General features: G+C 37.4%; 2 protein-coding genes across 5 annotated transcripts; both read left to right on the plus strand.

Moving 5' to 3' along the window:
- Positions 1-4,788: 4,788 nt before the first annotated feature.
- zbtb8b (zinc finger and BTB domain containing 8B) lies at positions 4,789-14,279 on the plus strand. 3 transcript variants are annotated; one of them, XM_039739221.1, is made up of 4 exons: positions 4,789-4,872; positions 5,871-6,922; positions 7,685-7,863; positions 10,062-14,279. In XM_039739221.1, exons 2-4 carry the CDS (start codon positions 5,884-5,886, stop codon positions 10,359-10,361), a joined length of 1,518 nt encoding a protein of 505 aa, XP_039595155.1. In that variant the 5' UTR covers positions 4,789-4,872; positions 5,871-5,883; the 3' UTR covers positions 10,362-14,279. The 3 variants fall into 3 exon arrangements, with proteins under 3 accessions (XP_039595155.1, XP_039595154.1, XP_039595156.1); XM_039739220.1 differs by lacking the exon at positions 4,789-4,872 and adding an exon at positions 4,879-5,292; XM_039739222.1 differs by lacking the exon at positions 4,789-4,872 and adding an exon at positions 4,879-5,292 and having other exon boundaries at positions 5,871-6,778.
- A 1,081-nt stretch (positions 14,280-15,360) lies between these two features.
- On the plus strand, positions 15,361-22,047 carry zbtb8a (zinc finger and BTB domain containing 8A). Of its 2 annotated transcripts, none has more exons than XM_039739223.1 (4): positions 15,361-15,967; positions 17,217-18,190; positions 20,864-21,033; positions 21,340-22,047. In XM_039739223.1, the coding sequence occupies exons 1-4, from the start codon at positions 15,903-15,905 to the stop codon at positions 21,658-21,660; spliced, it is 1,530 nt and encodes a 509-aa protein (XP_039595157.1). In that variant the 5' UTR covers positions 15,361-15,902; the 3' UTR covers positions 21,661-22,047. The 2 variants fall into 2 exon arrangements, with proteins under 2 accessions (XP_039595157.1, XP_039595159.1); XM_039739225.1 differs by lacking the exon at positions 15,361-15,967 and adding an exon at positions 16,006-16,397.
- The last annotated feature ends 946 nt before the right edge of the window (positions 22,048-22,993 follow it).

Raw genomic sequence — 22,993 nt, forward strand, 5'->3', positions numbered from 1 at the left:
TTTATATTTTGGAGCTTCTGTAGGATTTTAAGTTCCCCTTGCAGGGAAATAAAGTATGATCTATCTATCTATCTATCTATCTATCTATCTATCTATCTATCTATCTATCTATCTATCTATCTATTTTTAGTTCCAATTCCCAATTATATACTGTAAATGTAGCATTTTTTCTTCTAGAGCTACCCAGTAGTGTAGTGGTCAGCACTGCTGCTTTACATCTCTAGAATCCTTGTTCTGAATCCTGGGCCGGGGGGCTGTCAGTGTGGAGAATAAACATTTACCATCTTTTCTGCATGTCTTTCCCCCTAATATCTAAAACAAACTGCATATGGTAGGTTAACTGGCAGCTCTAAATTTCCATTATATTGGTCCATATGTGAGTATATGCCGAGATGAACTAGCATCTCACCCAGGACTGGTTTCCAACTTGCAATCAAAGTTACCTGTACAGGGACAGGCACCCTCTTACCCAAATCTGTACAAGCAAGTTGGAATATTAACTAATTTATTTTTTTATCCTCACATTCCAATAGTGTGAGGATGAATTTGGTTGATTTTTGCATTCCACCCTAACCTTTAAATGCAAAAAGTGGACTAAGAAAACCATAGCTAAGTTTTGAAATGCTGTGTGCAACATTTACATCTGTTTACGTGAAGCATTTGCCAAATATTTCTCAAAATGTACACTTTTTCCAGATCCTTCTTCAGAGATACATTGAACTTTACTATATCTGCAGTATGTCTATTAATCATCTGCACATTTACATTACATTTTTTATTTAAACCATTTATGTACATCACCTAAAAAGAGAAAGGACTATAGCACTGTTCCCTGCAGGAGTCCTTAATAGCATAAATAATTTCCAAAAAAAAAAAAATCCACTTGTTTTTATTTAAATGTACTCACTCTTTAGACACATAATATAATGTGCCCTTCTGCTAGTGGATCTCCTATTGTGTACTTCTTGCTTCTTTTAATTTAGCTGTGATATAATGCAAGCTAAGTGACCTATAATTACCTGAGACAACAAAATGCCTTATTTTACATATTAATTACACACTAACTAGGCTCTAGTACTCAACAGTATCTGCAGATTATACTGACTTCCAAAATATAGCATAGCTCTTTTAAGGACTCCAGAATTAGTTAAATTAAGTTCCATCAATGTATTTGTCTTTTTGTTTGTAATCTTTGCAGAACTTGACTTTCCATAATTTCTCACGTGTTTCATATGACGCAAATATTCACACTTACCTAGCATGTTATTGACTGTTTCTCAGGCATCAATATATTTAATTTTCCCTATGCTGTTCTTATTATGGTGTCTCATAATTTGATAGCCCACAGTTTTCCCTATATACATGCATATTTTTTCTAGACACTCCAATTTCATCCCACAGATATGTATACTAGATCAATAAGCTATTTATGAGTTATCAGAGGAGTGTGCATTAGTGTGAGATAGACAGGCATCGCATCCAGAGCTGATTCTCACCTTGTACCAAATGTTGCCATGATAGGCTCCAGCTCCCTGTCACTCTAGGATAAATATGTGCAGAAAATAAAAAGAAGACATTCCTAAGACTCTTCTTCTCCTTTGCCTTAACTAATTATTATGGTTCATATATACTGTACTTTATTAACAATATTTTCCAGTTGTGTTTTCAAATTTCTGATCTCTCTTTTAACGCCTAATGTTTTGTACTCGTATCAAAGACAAAAAATACAAGAGCAACATTTCCATTTGTCTGTTTTTGCAGACAGTGTTGGGTCTCACCCTAAACTGACTTTGCACTGCAAAACTGAAACTGAAAAATGGAAACAACGCTACAAAATCAGCAGCACTACAGAGAACGTACTGCCTATTAAGCCTTAAAGGACATAACTGAAGTACTGTTTTACAGGATTTTATGACACCATGTCAGAAAAATACATTATAACACTAAAAAGAATAGCTTAAGCCTGTTGTTTTTATATAGGATCTGTAGGTACTGAATACATCTTCCTATATAAAACATAAACACACGTGAAAACTGTTTTTTTCGGTCAAGTAAAAGGATTCCACAGAGCAAACTCCTCAACTGAGACACTAAACCCTTTGGTGAAGTGGAGGGAAACCCAGAATACAAGAAGGAAAACTCACACAGTCTGCTACAACATGCCACTGGCACACCCATGAAATATGCATGCTGGGAGTCAACTAGATCCATGAGATAGCAGCACTATCCATGGCAATACCCAAGTATCATACTAATTTTATTAATTACAAACTACATTTTTAAATGTATATAAGCATTCGCACCACAAATAAGTCTGTAAGTTTTATTGTTTAGATATACAAGCCTACCTATCATTTTGAAGTGTTACCTGCTGACCCATTTTTCTACTTCTCTTTCACTATTGTGCTGTTACTGATGCTACTTTGTCATGTTCCTATTTCTGTACAAAGAATGAAGCATGAGAGTGACTAACAGGAGCTTTACAAATCAGAAGATTACCAGCACAGCATCAGACCTTTTATTTTATTTCACTTCATACAGGTGTGGTGTTGATGTACACATGCCAAAGACATTTTAGAATGCCCTGAGGGAGGAGTCACTAAAACTGTGGTATGCCTGTTGTAAGAGATTGAAGATCATCCAAGAGGGATGCTGTTTTAGTTTTTGTCACCTCTGTTGACAACTTGACATTCTCAATTATGTTGTCTAGAATATTAAATTGTGTGCTTTTAACCAAATAAATAAATATTGCATATTTATGTACTTTACTTATGTAATATCGTGTTTATAACAATGATTTATAAATATTTTGAAATCATTTCATTTTTTTGTGGCACCTCCTGACTTGCAGGTTCAAGAAAACTCCCACGTATGATATACCATTCAATGTATCCTACTATCTAGTTATGCAAGATGTTGAGCTTTTGGGGGTTCTGTCTTATTTTTCACCCTCTAGACCCAAAACACGTTCATTTTTAGGCCATTTGTGGACCATGTTTTGTGCAGCCTAGTGATAAAAATTCACCAGATTGGTGTCTTCGGCAAAAATGATCAAATGGACTTGAAATTGTGCATGCCACATCAACCAGGGTTCACCCCATAATACAAACATGATCAGCATTGGTCCTGGAGGGCCACAGTGGCTATGGGTTTTTTTTCCAGCCTTGTTGCTTAATTAGAAAACAATCCTTTGAAGTAACAAATCTTATTTAATATCATGACTTGTTAATGTTTAACTCTGAAATGTCAGGTCATTCTTAAATATTTTTTTTTCCTTTCTAATGATATCATCCTGATGACTTGAAGCCAAAATGGAGTAATTTTCAGTTTTTCACTTTATTGCCAGTTTTCTTTCTGAGTACTTAATTAAACCAAATATTGCACTGCTCAACTTAGATTTAAAAGGTCTGAGTCTTAAATAGTAAATCAGTTATAGTAATTAGCAAAAACTGGTCACTGATTAAGAAAATGGTCAGAATGAAAACCTGTAGCCAATGTGGCCTTTCTTGATCAGAGATGGAAACCTCTGTCATAATGGGATATGAGGGGTCAAAGTTCTTCCTTTTTACAAAAATTTGAAAAAATGGAGATTGGTCAAATAGACACGTGGAGTGTTGTTTGATGCTATTCTGAGGTTATTGATCTCAAATATTATATGTGATTCTTTACTGGTGGGTTTATCCTTTTAATAGCTACTCCCAGAAGGTTAAAAATGACACATTTCAAACATAAGCAAATGGGGTACTGTTTGAGCCTATTTCAAGGTCAGTGATCACATATACAACATTATTTTTGATCTTTTACTAAGAGTGTAAACCTCTGTGGATCTCTGTTTGAGAGTGAAAAATTACAAATTTCTAGTATAATCAAGAACAGTTAGACTTTAAACATTTCAATTGAAGCAAACATTTTAATATTTCAAATCTGATGCAACTATTCTTATTTATTATATACTTCTACCTCATAAAGTAAATCATTTCATTTCATCCACTCAAAATTATGGCAATTTAAGCTAATTCAGACTTTTTATATTTGTAAATCTGTGCATTTGACCATGTTGTCAATGATAAGTGTTATAGAAGAATAAATTGTACTAAATCGGTTTAAAAAAATTGTTATTTTAAAAAAAAAAAATTTTAATAAATGTAAAATCTGAAAACATAAATAGATAAACAGAAAATATTGGTTATTATCGTAATTTAACTATCATAAATATAATTAATCACTTTCGTAACGATTCCATTACCATCATGTTGGTGGTACCCGGGAATTGTGTTAATCTGTCAGTGTTTGTGGACCGACAAATTTTAGATTTTTGTTAACTCTTTCAGATTGTCTTCTTGATGTTAAACATTCAATATGCGAATGGTCAGGGTGCTAGTTTTGTGTCAGTTAACAAATATAACTTAAGCTCTCGTGTACCCAAAAGGTTAAAAGAATTAAGGGCGCTGAATAGGTGGGAGGTGCTTTTGAAGGAAGGAAATACATACACTCCAGTTTATAAGGCGGTTGATATTAGCATATTGACTTGACTTACCAACAGTTATATTCAAACTATATCATTCTATATCCAACCTCCATTCTGAAGGTTTACATTCCATCTCTACCCACCGCTCCCTCTTCCATCAAGGCGACAAGATACTTTCGAACTACAGTTACCAGAAGCCGCAACGCCCACTCGAATGCGCATGCCAACAACACCGTTTCGCAACCTAATATGCTGGCTTCCTATGCCCGCCCATCTGGCCTATACGTTTTGTGATAGGTCGCCAATCAGGTTAAGGTCATTTTAATTGGACAAATGAATCCGTCGTTCTCCGAAACGTGATGCTGTGAAGGGGGAGACAGAAGAAGGCGGTCCTCAAAACGGAGGTGAGACACTCATTGTTGTTTTTTCACATTTAAAACTGCCCTCAGAAAACTGAACGATACCATCGACTTCGTGTTCCTGAAAAATTCGTATCGATTTTTTTTATTTCGTAATTTCAAAATATGTTTATTCGATTGGGAAACGAGCTGCCTTAATAGCTTTTGGGCTGACCTGTCAGTGGTATTGAAGCCTTGTCTATCAGTAGCTGGACCTGTCAAGTGCTCCCGGATCTGAACACCTTTTCTCTTGATGATAAAAATACTTGCCTATTCATTGAGCGGACAGAAGGCTCTTTTGCTAATGGCATTTACTTCTGGTTGTATCCGTTCGTGGGAGTCCTCTTATTGATCGTGCCCACACCTGGAGATTCATTGTTTCACTTCAGTGTAACCTGTTTTTTAAAGAACCGGAATGTCCAAACAGTGAGTTAAGTTTTATTGTCATCAATGTTTATGTAGTCGTTTAATTCTGATTCAGTTAAGTTAGTTAAGCTGGAGAGTATTGGGCAGTATTTAATGGAAAAAGACGTCTTTTACTCCTTAAGTATAATTTCACTTTAATGGAAGAAATATACCTCTTTTATATCTTAAATATAATTTCCCATTTTTCCCCATATTTAATATAATTTCACTTAGTACTTGTTATTAACTAGGCAGACTTCTTGGGATGTTATACTTAAGTATGTTTTTTAAAATAAAATAGTTTTGTCCTTTGAGAGTTATTTCCATGTTTCATTACATATCAATGTTATAATTTGCATTTGATCTAATAAAGTAATTTCTCTAAAATTATTAAGAGATTGATTGGTAAATAAGCTGTTTTTTTACAAACTATGTGGCATTTCCATGAAGTAAAATTCTACAGTTGGTTTAGTAGATACTTTGAAAATTAAGTTTATTATGTACATGTTGCAAAGTGTTTTAGAGGCTTGTTAAGCTAAATGACAGTTTGTTGTTATTTTTCATTAAACTGATCAATGTCTTTTTATGTTCTATCATAGCCCTTCTCTCTCAATGAAGATGGAGGTTCCATCATACCAGGCAAAGCTGCTTTGTGAGTTGAATGAACAGCGAAAACGGGATTTTTTCTGCGACTGCAGCATCATTGTGGAGGGAAGGCTGTTCAAAGCACACCGCAACGTGCTTTTTGCCAGCAGTGGCTATTTCCGTGCCTTGCTTGTGCACTACCTCCAGGATACTGGACATGGGCACCGCCATAGCACAGCTTCACTGGACATTGTCACTTCCGACGCATTCTCACACATCTTAGATTTTTTGTACTCTGGCAAGTTGGATCTGAGCAGTGACAATGTAATTGAAATAATGTCAGCTGCCAGCTACCTGCAAATGACTGATGTGGTCAACTTCTGTAAAAGCTACATCAGATCTTCATTGGAGATATGCAATCGGCAAAGGGAAAAAGAGAGGGAAAGAGTGAGAGAAAGGGAGAGAGAAAGAGAGGGTTTGGCAGACAGTGGTACAGCTGGCTCCATCACAGACAGCAACAGCAGTGCCACCTGTTGCCCAGATGACAATTCATCAGTCCCTCCAGCTCTGTCCACATTGTCAGGCCAGCAGCCCCATAGCCGAGACTCTGAAAGTGAGAGCTCCAGGGGAGAGTTTCCTGGATTTCATCCTGTTGATCTTGCATTAAAAAACATGACTTCATCACAAACTGAGAAAGTCAATTCTTCCTCTTCTCCTGTCCTTGGCCTTGCTAACCCTAAAACCGAGTTTGATCCAGATGAAGAGGGCGAAGAATCCATGGAGGACAAGGCAACAGCTTTATTTCACGTCACTCCCACTGATGATGACAGACCTCACCCTTCTTTACAGCCTCCTGGCTCCGATGCATCTCTCCCATATGATAACTATCATATGAAGCAGTTCCTGGAGGTATTGTTAAGAGGTGGGTCAAACCCAAGAAGGGAAGAACTTGTGCAGCACTTTGCTCATAGTCTGGGAGGGGTTAGAGGAGGCACAGAGGAAATTGGTGGGCTCCCAACACCTTCCATCATGGAAATTCACAGTGACTGGTATGGAGAAGACACTGGTGAGTCAACACTGGATGAGCTGCAAATTCAGTTTCTTGATGTAATACCAGTGTACATGGAATTCTGATCGCCAATTCATTGTAAAAAACCTTTCCACACAATTGTCTGTAAACCAAAATATTTTCAAAATTTAAACAGCATTACAATTGCAGCATTTTTATTCTGAGAAGACCCGACAGTGTCTTTGGATGTGATCTGTTCACTGTTTTGCTGTTGATAAAGTATGGTGTTACGTTTTAGGTAGAATGAAGAAATTTTATATTTTCTAATTAGGCTAAAATGGATAAAACTAGTCTACCTACTGATACTGAGCCTTTCTCCTGTGTAATATGGAAAACAAAAACAATGAAGCTATGACTCACTGTGCTGCAGATGGGTACCCTCTCCTACTAAGACATCTGGCCAAGCTGAGCATTTTTCATTTGGCAGGACTGCATGCACATATATGTATTTTTTTTTCTCTGAATGGAAACAGTTCAGTAAGCTGGCAGTGCAAGTGGATGTGTAGGTCCAGTAATCAGCCTATATTGTGTTGTTAAAAGAAAGGTATTTAGAAAGCAAAGGGCCCATGAAATGAGTTCTTCATGCAGCTCTATGTTCTGACATAAAATGGGAGAACTGTCTTAAGCTATATTATGCTTACTCTTTTGTAACCCTGACCAATTCTTTTGTAACTATTTTGTTGCATTCTTTTTATTATAATGCATGGATATCTTTTCCATCATATTAATCTGCCTATCTTTTAACACTATTTTACACAGGAGACAGTCTGGTAGTACCAGTGAAGCTTCATAAGTGCCCCTTTTGTCCATACACAGCAAAGCAAAAGGGCATCCTAAAGAGACATATCCGATGCCATACTGGAGAGCGGCCTTATCCTTGTGAGACATGTGGCAAAAGATTTACTAGACAAGAACATCTACGAAGCCATTCTCTTAGTGTAAGTGAGCTACTTTTACACAGTATTGTCACAATTAAAATTCTTGTATAGTTTTTAAATTGTATTAAATTTGTAATGGTTTGAAAAAGCAGAAACTTCAGAATATTCTAAGGTACTTCAGGGGTGTCATCTATTAATTGTATGCTCTACATATACACTGAATATCTACTTACTTCATTTTTCATGTGTTTTCTATTATAAACTTAGAAAAAATTCAATTTAGTGTTCAATCTGATGTTTTCAAGTGTAGCACACAAGGTGTTTTGAAAAGTAATAAAAATAAGTACATTTTGCATAGTAAATGCATTACTGCAACATAAACTAAGCCTTGTAGTAAGCTCATATTATAGGTCTGACTTTTCTAGGGGATGCATTTGCCTTTATTAGTGGTTACTGAGAACAATTACAGCTCAAGAAAGGGTATCTTGATCAGTTCTTAATAATGGCAAGGCTGTGCTCCCATTTAATAGATCATTCAAACACATTGGTCGTATATCAAATTAAAAAGTAAGTACACCATCTCTCAGTTCTATGGTTTTACATATCCTGAAATAACAATTATCCATTCCTCACCATGTGTTAAATAGCTAACTTTAAGAGGCAAATGACATATAACAGATTTTTTTATTTATTCAACAAAGAAATAAATCATGTAGAACCTCTTTTTTGTTTTTTAAGGAAGTACATACTAATGACCAATAGAACCATCTTTAGTAGCAGTAACTTCTTCATATGCTTTCCTGACTAACATTGTATGCAACAAATTTTGGCCCATTCCTTCTTTCAACACTGCTTCATTCAGTTTTAGTTCAATAATATTTGAGAGCATTCAAGTACGCACAAAAGTTTAGAGGTGCCACTGTGGTATTTCAACATGATTTATGTCAGCTTGGTTAAGCTCTAGCTGTCAGACAGATTGCTTCACATTTTCCACAAGAATACAATAGCATGAAGAGAAGTTCGTACTACACTCAATTATTACAAGACATTGAGAACCCAAGGTTGAAAAACAGCTCTAGGTTGTCACCTCTCCAAAACTGTCTTTGATGATAGTTATTAGGAATGTGTTATGATTCATTGTTTGGTTTCCACAAAAAAGGGGTGTTTGCTAACATCCCAATAGATCCTCTTTTGAAAGATTTTGTTCCAGAAGTCTTGGGGCGTCTGCACACCAAAGCTTTGTTGCCATGTTCTTTCTTGCTACCCATCAATGAGAGCTATACTTTGTTTGTTTTTGATTTTTTTTTTTTTCATTTTCTAATGATAATGTCCTAATTTTAACATTTACTTGCTGGTTTAATTCCAAGATTTAGCTTATGGGTTCTTTATATGATCCCTGACAAAATTCATTGTAATGTTTCTTAGAATTTGATGGGATGACTGCTCCTGAAAAAGCTTGGCAGCAGTCTTGAATGTTTTGCATTGTATATAGTTGTTTCATTTTTTTGAAAATGGCCTTTTAACTCTTTCCAGACACTGATGAACAGAAGCAGTTGGTTCTCTGAGATCATGACGGGTGTCTTTTGTTTTTGGTTTGGTTGATTCCAGAGCAACCTGTCAAAGATTCTTCTTTTACAAAGAAGTGGTACAGTAGTACTTGGTGCCACTAATCAAGCCCACTCATTTACTTTCTTCACTGATTCAGGTGGAGTAAGGGTGTACTTGCTTTGAATAAGTAATAACAAAGTAAAATCTGTGATGCATAGTTTGTCACCTGCAGATAAATTTTATCTGATTTTGAGATTTGGTAATTGGTCTAGATGATTGATAATTATGCTCTGATATGTAAAATCAAAGGATTGAAGGAGACTGTATTTACTTTTTCATATGATTCTTTGTGAATGTTAAATCCATCCATATGCTTTCTATATCTGATTATTTCATTTCACAGTTTTGCAGAATCCACTTTGGATTTATACAAACACACGCTACAAAGTCTGTACACATGCCATTGAACACTCTAGGAAAACTGAATGTACTTCAGAGAGCAACTGCAAATGCCCCAGAGAAAGGACTCTATATTATTACTAACCCTGGGTCAGAGTCCTTTTAAATGTTATATTTTTAGTATACAGTAATTAAATAATGTTATAGTCTTGTTGAAAACTGTTAAACTAGATTACCTACAGGGACATCTCCAGGTAAATATAAGCATTTATTGATGTTGTTTAATTTGTCACTTTTTTTTCTCCTCCCAGGTACATCGTTCTAATTGGCCTATTGTATGTAAAGGTTGTCGGCGAACCTTTTCAGGTGTAGTATCTCATGGGTTAAAGCGGTTTGGCCTTTGTGATGGATGCACCTGTGTTACCACCACTCATGAAGACTCCACACCCATCAATCTCAGCCAGTCTGAAGGAGCAGAGCGTAGTGATGGAGATAGCGACTGGCCCATCTACATTGAGGAATCGGAAGAAGCAGAACCTGGTGGCGGAGAAGAAATAGATGACAAGCATGAGCTTCACAGACAGCTGTCAGAAAATGATGGGTTAATGTAGCAACACATTCTGATGGAGAGCGTGGGATCAATCAGTTAAGAGAAATTAACTCAAACTATCCAGAAATGATGTTGTGTGGTATCTTAAGGCTTTTTTGCAACAATGCAGGAGATCCTCCCTGATTAATAAGGCCTATAAACCAAATTATAAATGCATGTCCACATTTAACAGTATTTTTTTAATTTGATGATTGGCTTTATAAAATGCAAATAGTAAAGTGGTAATTATTCATAATGCCAGTTCTTTGGAATAACCAACTACTCAGTCAATGTATTGTTAACGAAATTTGTAAATTTGATTTTATTCACCTTATTCATGCTGTTTAATGAAGCTAAATGCAATTGGTTTTCATGTTATTTGTCTCTTGGTTATTTATTGAATAACAAAAAAAATCATGGTTAAATGCTGTACATGCAGTATACCAATTTTGGTAATGTTATTTTCTCCTGTTTAAAATTTACCTCCACACTGTTACTTCTGTTTATTTAAGTCCTCTTTTTCCTGGTCTAAAATTTTAATCCTATGATTATTTATTTATGTTATCTCTTACCAGCAGCTACTGCCAGTAAGTAAATCTTAATCTGACAAACTTTGTCAACCTACACTTTCAATATAGCATTCCTCTACCTGCTAAATACAATCCAGGGTTGTGTGGGCCGGAGTCATTCAAGAGCTCTGTGATATCCTACACTAGACCCACTACAAAAATACCACCTTTTTGTCCTTGTGGAGTTCCCAATTTAGTTTAAGCACAGGCAAATTATTATCTTAGTGATAAATGTACCATTGATAGTCTCTGGAGGACCAAGGCAGTACAGTATCTGAAACATTTGGGGAAATCTGGCAATGAACAATTTTGTGAGACTCAGTTTAGCCAGAATAACAGTTACTAAGCTGTAGTGCAGGATTAGCTCTGAAGGAGGACCCCGGTTCAGTTTGCTTGTCCACTGTGTAACTATTTATTTATCCTAGTCACATAGATTAAGCCCAGCAAAGAATCAGACAGTCCTTTTGCTGCTAAGTTCTCTGAACTGTTTGGGCTAGGCCATTCTAGAATTTAGCCAAGGAAGCTTGGCTATATGCAGATTAAATGAGAATTTTCACTACATTTTCTACTTTTCTGCTTTGGAATCATTTTAACAATGTTGCTGAAATAAAAGTAAATGAAATTGTATTAACACTTTATTCTATACTCCGCAAAATGTATAAACATACAGTATTAGTGATCTAAAATGTTCGACTATTTTGTTCTGTAACAACTTGTTTTAAAATTTGGAGGGAAAAAGTATGTAAATATTTGCTGCAATAATTGGATTCCTTCTGGATATAGTTGCTTTCAGATGTCAACACTAGATGTTTTAGAAGATAGTTTAAGATGTTCCATTTGATAAGCCTTTTGAACAAATCTCCACAACAAAAATGTTTCTTTTTCCATTTTAAAAATTAATTTTGAAGCTAATGTAATGATTGCTGTTTTTGGATAAAACTGATTTCCATAGAAATAATACAAAAACTGTGGCAACATACACTATTTTCTTAAAAAACAAAAAAGGTATAAGATAAGATAATCTAAATGTGCATATAAAACATAAATAGTGGCATAATAACTAAGTGTTATTAAACTTTAAAAACTAGGATTCCAAGTATATTTATTGATTTATTTTGTAAAGATGTATTATTATGTAATTTTATCTCTTTTTAATACACAGGCAATTTTACCCCCAGAGGAACGAAAACAGTTCAAGTTTGCAAAAAATTTATTTATATTGGGTTTTGGTGATAGTTCCCCTTCCCCAAATGATTTTCTTCTGCCATATACAATAATGAGTAATATATTGCATTTTTTTCAGGGTACAAAACATTTTTGGAACACAACTTTTACAAAATAACATGTTTCGGCTCTCTTTTCATTTTAGAATACATCATGCATAAATACGTTTTGGTTACAAGATGTTGCAACATTATAAACAGACTGTCATATCTTATACAAGAGGGGCTCATTAACCATGTATATTTCTGCTCAATATTGTACACAGATATTAGATGATCGAGGTGCAAATAAGTTGACTTCATAGGAAATAATCAGAGGAAGCACAAGAAATGTGAAGACTGCATAAAATTGTGTGTCCAGTTAGTCATTTATGAAAGATGTACGTTTGTTGTATGTTTTTTCTGATACAGCACTAAAACATTATGTTATTATATTCAGTGACATAACCATAGCGTTGCAGTGATAATTATATATATATATATATATATATATATATATATATATATATATATTTTAGACTGCACCAATGTGGATTAGCATATCTCACTTGTGCAGTGGTTCTTAACCATTCTGCTTTTTAACCTGTTTGCTGTAAACCAGGTTAAAGACCATTCCCAAATAATATACTGAGTGACAAGTTATTGTTGCATTTCCCTAAATGTGGATTTGTTGGATAATAGTTTTTGCAAGGTTTATTTTAATATGTTAGGTCTCTAGCTTTCTATTTAGTCAGATTTCCTATTTCATTATTTTGACCCATCATTAACCCCCCTTCCCCAATCGCCCATTCATCATCTTGTCAATAATTTTTAATAATCATATTTATGGGACTGTGCAATGCAAGACATAGTCTTCTGCTTTAATTATTTGATGTATATTACTTTGAACATATATCTATTTGCTTTGTACTAATTATAATAATGTTGTACCCAATGAAAAGCTATGACCTATAGCTTGTTTCACTTGTTTGGTTAAGCTCATCACAGTATGTCTCTTAGCTCAAAAAAGAAGTATTTTATACTGTATACTGCAGAAAATGATTATCAGACATTCACTTAAAAACAAGTTATATTTTATTATATTTATATGCAGAAATGTCCTTAGAGCTGCATGACAGGTAAACAATGTGAAAGATGCTTATGTAGACTGGATAAAATGTTTTTTTATGTTTGCTTATAGTTGTATATCCTGAGTTACAGTTGTTAGATTGATGCTGTCTTGTAAGGTAGCAGTCATTGACGTTCAAGCCTCCCATTTCAGTATGGCAGCTTTGCTGCTGCACATTGCAGAATACAGTCAAACCTCATTCAGTCCTTCCCAGGAAATGCAAGGTAGATCACTGAAATATTGATGGCCCTTTATCCATTTATTCTAACACCCTTGCTGCAAAGGTGCAAGAGTGTTTGCTCTTTCAGTTGCTACTTTTCATGGCAAATGTTAAAATGTATTCCTGTTTATCTATGGTTACTGAAATAAAATCTGAATTTTGAATAAAAACACAAGTAAATTTAATACCCCAGAACATGGTTTAATGTCATCTCTGAAACGATTTAGGAATGTCTAAGGCAGACGCTTGCTAGCAACTGACCTAGCAAATATTTGCATAATAATTTGTTTTCTATGTATGCAGCACCTGTGTCATTGCAGAAATCATGTGGAAATGAAGGCGCATTTTACCTGCTAGGCTTTTGAACAGCCTTGCACTAGGAAGATGAATAATGGAGGCCTTAAACTTGCTGTGTCAACTAGACCTTTGCAGTTGTGATGTGAATTTTTTTCCAATTCATTTAACCCCAGACATTCCTCTTTTAGCATTATTTTTAATCATAGATACAAATAACAATCTTAATATGGCACTGAAGATGACAAAATAATTTTAACCAAAGTTACTTTCAATGACTGAAATTTAGTAAACGTCTTTAATAGCAAAATGCCCATTTCAACATTAATTGAAAACAAAATATCCTTTATTTCAAAACATCAGCATATTTAATACAATATATGGTGTAAAGATCAATATGGTATGTGGTGATGTATCATTACTTTTTGGTGTATGTTTTATATTTTGTACATTATGATTATGGTAGACTTTGACATAAGTGAAGTTAAACAGTGAATGTATGGAATAAATCTTTACAATTTCTGTATTTTCAGTGCATCTTCTTGTTTGCCTGGCTGCTCTTGCCATTGTTTACTATGTAGCTGAGATAAAGCTCTCTCCCTGTCTCCTTCTCGGTCTTCATGTTCACTTGTCACTCTCTGCTTGGAACACTAGCTCTAGTTTTAGTAGCTCAACCGGTAAACCTGCGGATTGTTAACTCTTTTAAATGCTGTGTGAGGTTACACGAAAAAATACCTTTTTTTTTTTCAGATTTTGTGTTCTCAGAATCACAAATTTAGCAGACAATACTCTTATTTCTTTAACCCCTTTTTATGTGAAATGTTTTGATAGTTGTCATTCACGAAATTATTCACGAAATCGCAGAAGTAGACCAGAAGTCATGTGAGTAACTTGGAGTTCAAAACTCTGAAATATTGAACTCTAAAGAGAAGTAACACAGACTTCTAAAATATTGCAAATTTTTTATTAAAAATAAGCCTGTTTTAGATGAAAGAAGAAAACGTGACATAATACATGAGTACATGTCATCACAAAGATTGTTTTTTAGAGCTAAAACTCTGTATCAAATCAGGAGACACTGATGCACTCCTATCGACCAGGCAGTATGCCAGTATCATTATTCCTTATTATGCAAGAGCAGAAAAAAATAAAACCAAAACCGTATTATTTGCCCATTCGCTCCAAAAAAGAAAACGAATAGCTTAACCAAAACTTGTTGGAGAGCCACTATTTGATGATCAGTATGCACTGATATTCCTAAATAATGCATACTGATCATCAAATAGTGACCATACATGTGATCAAGTGTCGCTATAAACAGTGTATGTATATGTGTGTGCGCGCGCGTTTGTGTGATTATGATGTACAGAATTGTATGACTGCTCACTGTTGCCAATAAATATTTTAAATTACATATAGGAAAAAACAGATTTGCAGTCATTTTCTACAATGTTTTTGCTTTTTCAGTTTTCTTTTACATTGAGCAACTCCGTTCTCTTTGATATTGGCGACTCGCCTAGTAACAGTTGCCTTTCTGGTTGCTGTCCGTTACAAAGTAACACATAACCTACGAAGAGCAGCCCGTGAGGGGGAGAAGGGGGTTGGGTGACAGGGTGTCCACACGAAGAGGCACTGGTGGGGGTCCACATACAATAACTCTTCTACGATATGGATGCCGACTTTCTTCAGCCCGATCCTGTTTACATGTGGTGCAGTGGGGTTTGTGCATCCCAAACCAATTTGAGTTACTAGATATTATCTTACCCGTTCATTCATGGAATATCTCTGGCCTTTTCCCCAGACATTTCGACATTACATCTCAACGTGAAAGGCACTTTACAGAATAAAGCCCGTGGAAGGCAAAGAATGAGACATTAATCAATGTGTGCTATTATGTTGAAAAATATTAACTTAATACTATATTCTTTTTTGTGCCCTCACAGTGTCCTCTATTTCCCCCCCATCTCCCGCTGTAGTGTACTGGACGGGTAAGAGGGTGCGCTGGCCCTTTAAATGGCTCTCCTTCCCCCGGGCGCTCCTAACTAACACCCACGTCAGCAGAGCCTCCCTTTGTCCAACAACCGGGTTTCGGTCTTTTAGGGCTGAGCAGGAACTGTTTAAGCTGCCCCTCGCTATCAAGGGAGAATCGATGGACATCTTAGCAGAAATGCGACCAAAGACGTCCTCGCAGACACCCGGTGATCAAGGGCTTGTGTGAGTATCGATTAGCGGTTTCATGGGTATCGCGATCGGCAGCACTCTGAAGAAGGGTGGTGAGGGGTGTAGGGCGTCAGCGGGTCCTGCGTATCATTTGTGCCTGAGCAGGAAGCTGCCTGCGCCGCGAACATTCCGCTGCCTTGTCGGCTGCAGCGGCAGCTCTTTGTAGCCTTCATTGCAACGGGCGAGACGGGTGTAGGGAGCAGCGTGGGCCGATTGATTCGCTTCTTCCTCTTCTCGCTGCGTTGATTACTTCGATGTTGGTACACAAGTGGGCGTCTTTCCATTAAGTACCCACAGGGATCCTACGGCAGAATATTTGCACGTTGCACGTATAGAATGTCACCGACCGAGTCCTTCGATGGCACCTTGGAGCATCGCCGACGGGGGCTGCGCGATCGGGCGACTGAACCGTGCCGAGCTTTATGTAAGGTCTTCTGGCGTGGTCATTCCGTTTTCCTCCGTGGCGGGCTGTTGTTCGAGACGTATGTTTTTCCTCCGCCCACCCCCGGTACAGCAATAGGACAGATTAATGTTTAAAAAGAGGAGGAATTTGTAGAGAATATAAATATATATATATATATATATATATATATATATATATATATATATATATATATATATATATATAATGAGTGTATTTGTGCGCAAAGTAACGATGCAATATTTGCAGTACCTTGGCCGCACACTAACCTTATAGGAAAATGCAAGGACTACATGCTTCAAATATATATCTATATATATTCAAACAGAAAGCATTGTCCCCAGGCGCCCGGGTGCTGATTACTGCGCGCCGGGTGTTTCTAGCCAAATCCATTTATTGTACACCTCCTGAGTGACAACCGACGCAGCCAATCAAAGAGATCCTTTGCAGCTGCCCGATTTTTTAAGAGACTGCAAAGAGCGATCGATGGCCAGCTATAGCGCGATGCAAAATGTTCTTTAAAAGCAGCGGTGGAGTCTGTGTTGTTTCTGTAGTATATACATTTTTAAAAGCATGTCCCGAATTGTAATTAGTCATAACCTATTTCTAACCTTCCCGATTCCATGTGATATTACCATAATGACAACTAGCTTATCACGAGCATTGAATGTGACCACGTTTTATCACGTTGAGCGCTGAATTCGGGTCCTGCCTTCACCCTCAAGTCTATGCGTTTTGTTTCTAGGACCGTGAATACGATTTGGTCTGTTTCGCTCTCTCTTTCTCTGACCGTAACCTTTTCCCCTTTGCCTTTACCCTTAGGAGGCAGCGGATCCCAGGGGGTAGCGTTTCCAAGACAACAGAGATCTCCTCTTGTCACCAGAGCAGGCTGCTGCAGCAGCTGGATGAACAACGGCGGCAAGAGCTGTTCTGCGACTGCAGTGTGATGGTGGAGGGAAAGCTTTTTAAAGCACACCGCAATGTACTATTTGCCAGCAGCGGCTATTTCCGCATGCTGCTTTCCCATGGGGCGCAGGATTGCGGCAAGGTAGTGAGTGCATCGTTTGAGGTCTTTTCCCCAGAGACCTTCACTGTCATTCTGGACTTTGTATATTCTGGCCATCTGGATCTCACAAGCCACAACGTCATTGAGGTTATGTCAGCAGCCAGCTATCTACAGATGACCGATGTCATTGGCTACTGCAAGACATTCATCAAGTCTTCACTGGATATCAGTGCCAAGGATGATGAGGACCGTTACCTCAGCCTGTCAGAAAATGGGTTACAAGCTGGCAGTGAATCACTGCTGTATACCAGCGACAATGTCAGTTCTGTGCTTAAGAACACTAACTCGTCCACAAGCGGCCATTTGTCCTCATCCTGGCGTGCTTATAACAGTGGCAGTAGCAGTGGCACACAGCAGGATTATCAGCAGTCTGGCGGTAGCAAAGAATTAAAGCAGGAGAACTCACATTCTCTAGTTCCATCACCTACAGAGGTTTTGGATTTTAAGACAGGCAACCCCCGGCCAGGGAGACCACCTGTGGACCCGGATTCCAGACTGCGACGGCACTCTGCAGCATCAGCTGGTGATGCAGAGGCAGAGTCCCCAAATTCTTTCCAGTATAGTCCATCCTCTGATGGTGTTTTGGGAGGAGGAAAAAAGATGAATTGGTCAGGATCCTCTGGCACTCCAGAGATGAAGGGCACTCCCTCTCGGCCTAAAGCAGAAAAGGCTGATGAGTTGTATGCTACACTGCCCACTATTGTAGGAGTTGTGGGACTCTTTAACAAAGGTACATATTACCATAATTTTAAGTTTATTTATAGAAAAACCTAATAACGGTGTACAGAGCTAAACTATCTGATGAACTGTCCATTCTGAAAGTTGCTATGTTCATTTTAAGACATGATAATAGTTGGCAGATTCTCATGGCAGCCTTCTGTTGAATTTTGTTGGTTTTATTTAAAAAAATTAAAAGCACAAAAAAATTCTATGGAATCAAGATTTTCTTATGCCATCTATTCTTTTTCTCTATCCACTTTGCAATCAGATGGAACCACAGACTATATAACTTTGCAGTTTTGGCTACAAGGTAGGAATCGGCCATGGATGGGATGCTAGTCCATAGAACACACCCACTCTCATACTGGCTATTGTTTGGAGACACATGTGGACATGAGTGTAAAGTTCTCATGCAAAACAGGCATTGCCTGGCATGAGAATCAAACTCATTGTCTCTGGAAATGTACGGCAAAGCCCATGTTAGCAGTTTTAGCTGCAAGGTCGAAACTAACCCTGGATGGATGACAGTCCATCATATGGCACACATCATATGGCTTTCTCAGCTCATAACCTGCCTCAGTGAAATTAAAACCTGGAGGGGGCAGAACTCTTTAAAATTAAACTGCAACAAAACTGAACTCCTGCAAATTGGGACTAAAGTGCAACTTAATAAAATGAGCTCCTTCCCAGTCCATCTTGGCGGTGATCTCATCAGACCTGCCTCTACTGCAAAGAATCTTGGTGTCATTTTTGATTCCTCTCTTTCTTATTCCGCCTACATAAATAACATTAAGAAACTTTCTTACTTTCACCTCTGTAACATATCCCGTGTTCGCTCCTTCCTCTCCTTTTCTAATGCTGAGAAACTTGTCCATACTTTTATCACATCCCACATTGATTATTGTAAGTCGCTATTGGCAGGTGCCCCTTCTAATCTTATATCACAGCTTCAGCTTATTCAAAACTCGGCTGCAAGAGTCCTCACTCGAACCTGCAGCAGTGAGCACATTACACCCATCCTGCTCTGTCTTCACTGGCTCCATGTGTCTTACAGAATCGAATATAAAATCCTACTAATAACCTACAAAACCTTAAATAACCTCGCGCCAAACTACATCAGTGACATTTTCCATCGCTATGTGCCTGCCACCCCACTAAGGTCCTCCGATTCTGGTAATCTTGTTGTGCCCCACACTAATCTGCACTCCATGGGTGACAAGGCCTTCAGCTGTATAGCGCCCAGACTCTGGAATGACCTACCGAAATTAATCAGGTCAGCTGACTCCATGAATTCTTTTAAAAAACAACTCAAAACTCATCTGTTCAGGAAGGCTTTTAGCTCTACTTGACTTTATTACCCTTCTCTTCGTTTACCCTTTTTGTCAAGATGCTCATGTAACCTGTATGTGTGTGCTAGACCATCAATTATGTTGTCTGTTAGGTTTTTCTCTGAATTTACTATCTTACTCTTCTTTATTTATTTATCTGGTTTAGTGTGTGTGTGTGTGTGTGTGCGTGCCCCCTGCGCCCTGCCCGGGGTTTGTCTTGCACCCTTTGTTGGCTGGGATTGGCTCCAGCAGACCCCCGCGACCCTGTAGTTAGGATATGGCAGGTTGGATAATGGATGGATGGATGATTTAGTACAATGCTGTAAACTGTATACCCTGCCGTTCTTTCTTAAAGTCTGTAAAGCGCCTTGAGCATGGGAAAGGCACTATATAAATAAAATGTAGTATTATTATTATTATTACTACTTACAGAACACTCTTACACACTCAGATACGTTAGGAAGCACAGGTGGACTTGAGTAGAACCTTCTGGTTGCTTGGCACAAGAGTCAAGCTCATTGTCCTGGAAGGTGTGAGGTATCAGCACTAACCACTGTGCCACCTGCAAGAAAATGATGTCAAATTAAAATGAAACATGCTTTAGTTTTTGTTATCACTGGAAATAAAAGTAAAATAAAATCTTTAGTGTGACTGTGGGAAACTTCTGGTTTGGTGTTACTTCTGCTCACGCTAAGGCTAATCTGCACCGCATCATCAGAACCTGTGAAAAGATCATAGGCTGTAACTTACCGCCCATTCCAGTCCTATATCTATTATTATATCTATTAATATATATATATTATTATTATTATTATTATTATTTATTGTTCGGTGTCCTTGAGTGCTTAGAAAGGCTCTTACAAATCAATAAAATGTACTGTATTATTTTATTATTATATGAGTCCCAGGTAAAAAACATGACACAAAGATCATTGCTGATCCAACTCACCCAGGCCTCCATCACTGCATATTCCAAAGACGTCCTTGTGGCAAACACCTTTATGCAGCAAAACCTGAAACAACATGTCACTTAAGCAGTTTTTTTCTACGTGCAGTTATACTATGTTTGAGTTTATATTATACCTGCACACCTTGGCCTTTTTCTCTTCATATTTTATGATTTTATTGCTTTATATCCTTTTGTGTTGCCTAGTGCTACCAAGACAAATTCCTAGCAAATATTAATTCTTCTGGCCAATAAAATGAACTCTGATTCTGAAAAACATTTTAGGATATTCTCTGGTGGAGTATGTCTGTGTTACATCCGCTAAAAGTTGTCTGATAATCTTTCTTTTACTGTGATGAAAGTTGTGAGATGTTGTTTCACTATCTTTTTTGTCTTGCTCTGTTTCCAGACGACTGTCCAACAATGCGTTTCAAGTGCCCCTTTTGCACTCATACAGTCAAGCGTAAGGCAGATCTCAAGAGACACCTACGTTGCCACACGGGTGAACGACCGTACCCCTGTGAAGCTTGCGGTAAAAGGTTCACAAGGCTTGAGCACCTGAGGAGTCATTTTCAGACTGTAAGTTGTTCTTCTTTAATGTGATGTTATGTCCAGTTTGACAACATGACTCTTTCCTCATTTGGCACTGGCATATACTGATGCGATTAAAACATTTATGACAAACTAAGACAAGTCCATCTCTGCTGGTTTCAGAACTATGATCCAAGTTTATGAGTTAGTTAGTTTTTTAATGCCTGGTAATTAAAAATTCTAATGCCATAGGCTAATTTAAATATGGCAATCTCTTTCAGCAAGAGAAATAGTCCTGTTAATTATTCTTCTAACATTGTGCCTTAATTCCAAATTTCCAATCTTATCCTGCAGATCCACCAAGCTCGAAAACTTATCTGTCGGAAGTGTAAGCGGCAGGTCACAGAGCTCAGTGGCCGAGTGGTATGCGAGGGAACTCGCCGATACCGGCTCTGTCACGAATGTTTAATGGAAGCAGGCTGCGACAATATGGTACTCGACCTTCCTAACACAGCCAGTCAGAGTGCAGCTCAGTATTTCGATGAAGACAAAGGGTGGCCTGTGACAGATGATGACGACCTGGCAGAAGACTCTGGAACAGACCTCATCATCCAGGAAGTGGAAGACAGCGAGGATGAGTCTGAGCAGAAGGAAGTAAAACCTATGATGAGTTAAAGCACTTCTTATTAATTGATGGAAGAGGAATGCTGACTATGGAAAGAAGAAAGAATAAAAAGTGTCTTCAGTACCCATTTGCCACAGTAGTTTTTTTTATAGGTATGCCACTTATATAAGATGTTGGACAATTTGCAATGTTTATTTATTTATCTTTTTTTACATTAAATATTACACAATTGGACTTTTGTTAACATGTACAGAGTTTTAATCGTGATGGACTTTCATCATTCCTGTGAACAGCTATGCCAACAAGCCACACACAAAAAAATCTCACTGACTACGCCAATTTAAACAGGTTTGCATTCTTGTCAGATGCTTCTTTGTGTACATAAGTGTCTTTGTTATTAAGTCTCCCTCGCCAAAATAAATGTCTTGTTGGTTTAAGAGGTTTCTTGTAGTGCTTTCAATATGGCTTATGGGTGTACAGGGTGTGCATATTTGCAGGCAAAAGAAATGCATCTGAGACAGATGAGATTTTTGGTCACTTGTGGGTAAAAAAATAAAAGTATATTCCAGCAACCAGAACATTTGCGATCTTACTACTGCTGATGCAATACAACAATTAATAGCTTGCATGCTCTTTTCATTGATTTTGTTTATCTGCTATTCAATTAACGTATGCCTTAAATAATTTCCAGAAACAACACAGTGGAAGGTAAATTTGCTACCCCCAGAGGACTGTTTGCAGGAGGGGTCTAGCCAGCAGATGCTACTCGCAAAAAAATGGTCAGCCTAGATTTTGTAAGGCTGAGTAGCAGATGGTCCATCTGTCCCTTAATCTTTTTTTTTTTCTGAATGTATGCAGCAGCTTGACCTAACTATGAATCTGTACTGATTTTTAAATGTGTCACAATTTCATATTAGCAATAAGACAAAATAGTGTTTTATATTTAATTATTTGAAATATCTGTTTAAAGTCAACTCACAGTGTTCTGCTTAAACACAGGTGACTGAAATACACCATTGTTCTTCGTGAAACTCCTGACAGGGATAGTGAAAAAGACATGAACTGTTTTGTATGCTGCCGGTCACACAGTTGACAAATAAAAGCCAGAAGGTGCACACATAAGACAGCAGAAGCCACCAAAACTTGCCTTCCACACCTATAATAGTTATCAGGCTCTTTCCCCTAAACCTACTCTCTTACAACAACCCAAGAAATTATAAATGATATACATGAATAGTATCTCTCTATTACATAACAAAAAAGTTCTTCAACGCAACAAGACTTTTTGGAAGAGAGATTTTTTCAAGTCCCGCAAGACAAGACTTTTGTCTTGAGATTTGTTTCAAGTCATGCCTTCCACTCTAACATTTTCAAACAGGAGCA

Source organism: Polypterus senegalus, chromosome 17, assembly GCF_016835505.1.
Source record: "Polypterus senegalus isolate Bchr_013 chromosome 17, ASM1683550v1, whole genome shotgun sequence".
Classification (NCBI taxonomy): domain Eukaryota; kingdom Metazoa; phylum Chordata; class Cladistia; order Polypteriformes; family Polypteridae; genus Polypterus; species Polypterus senegalus.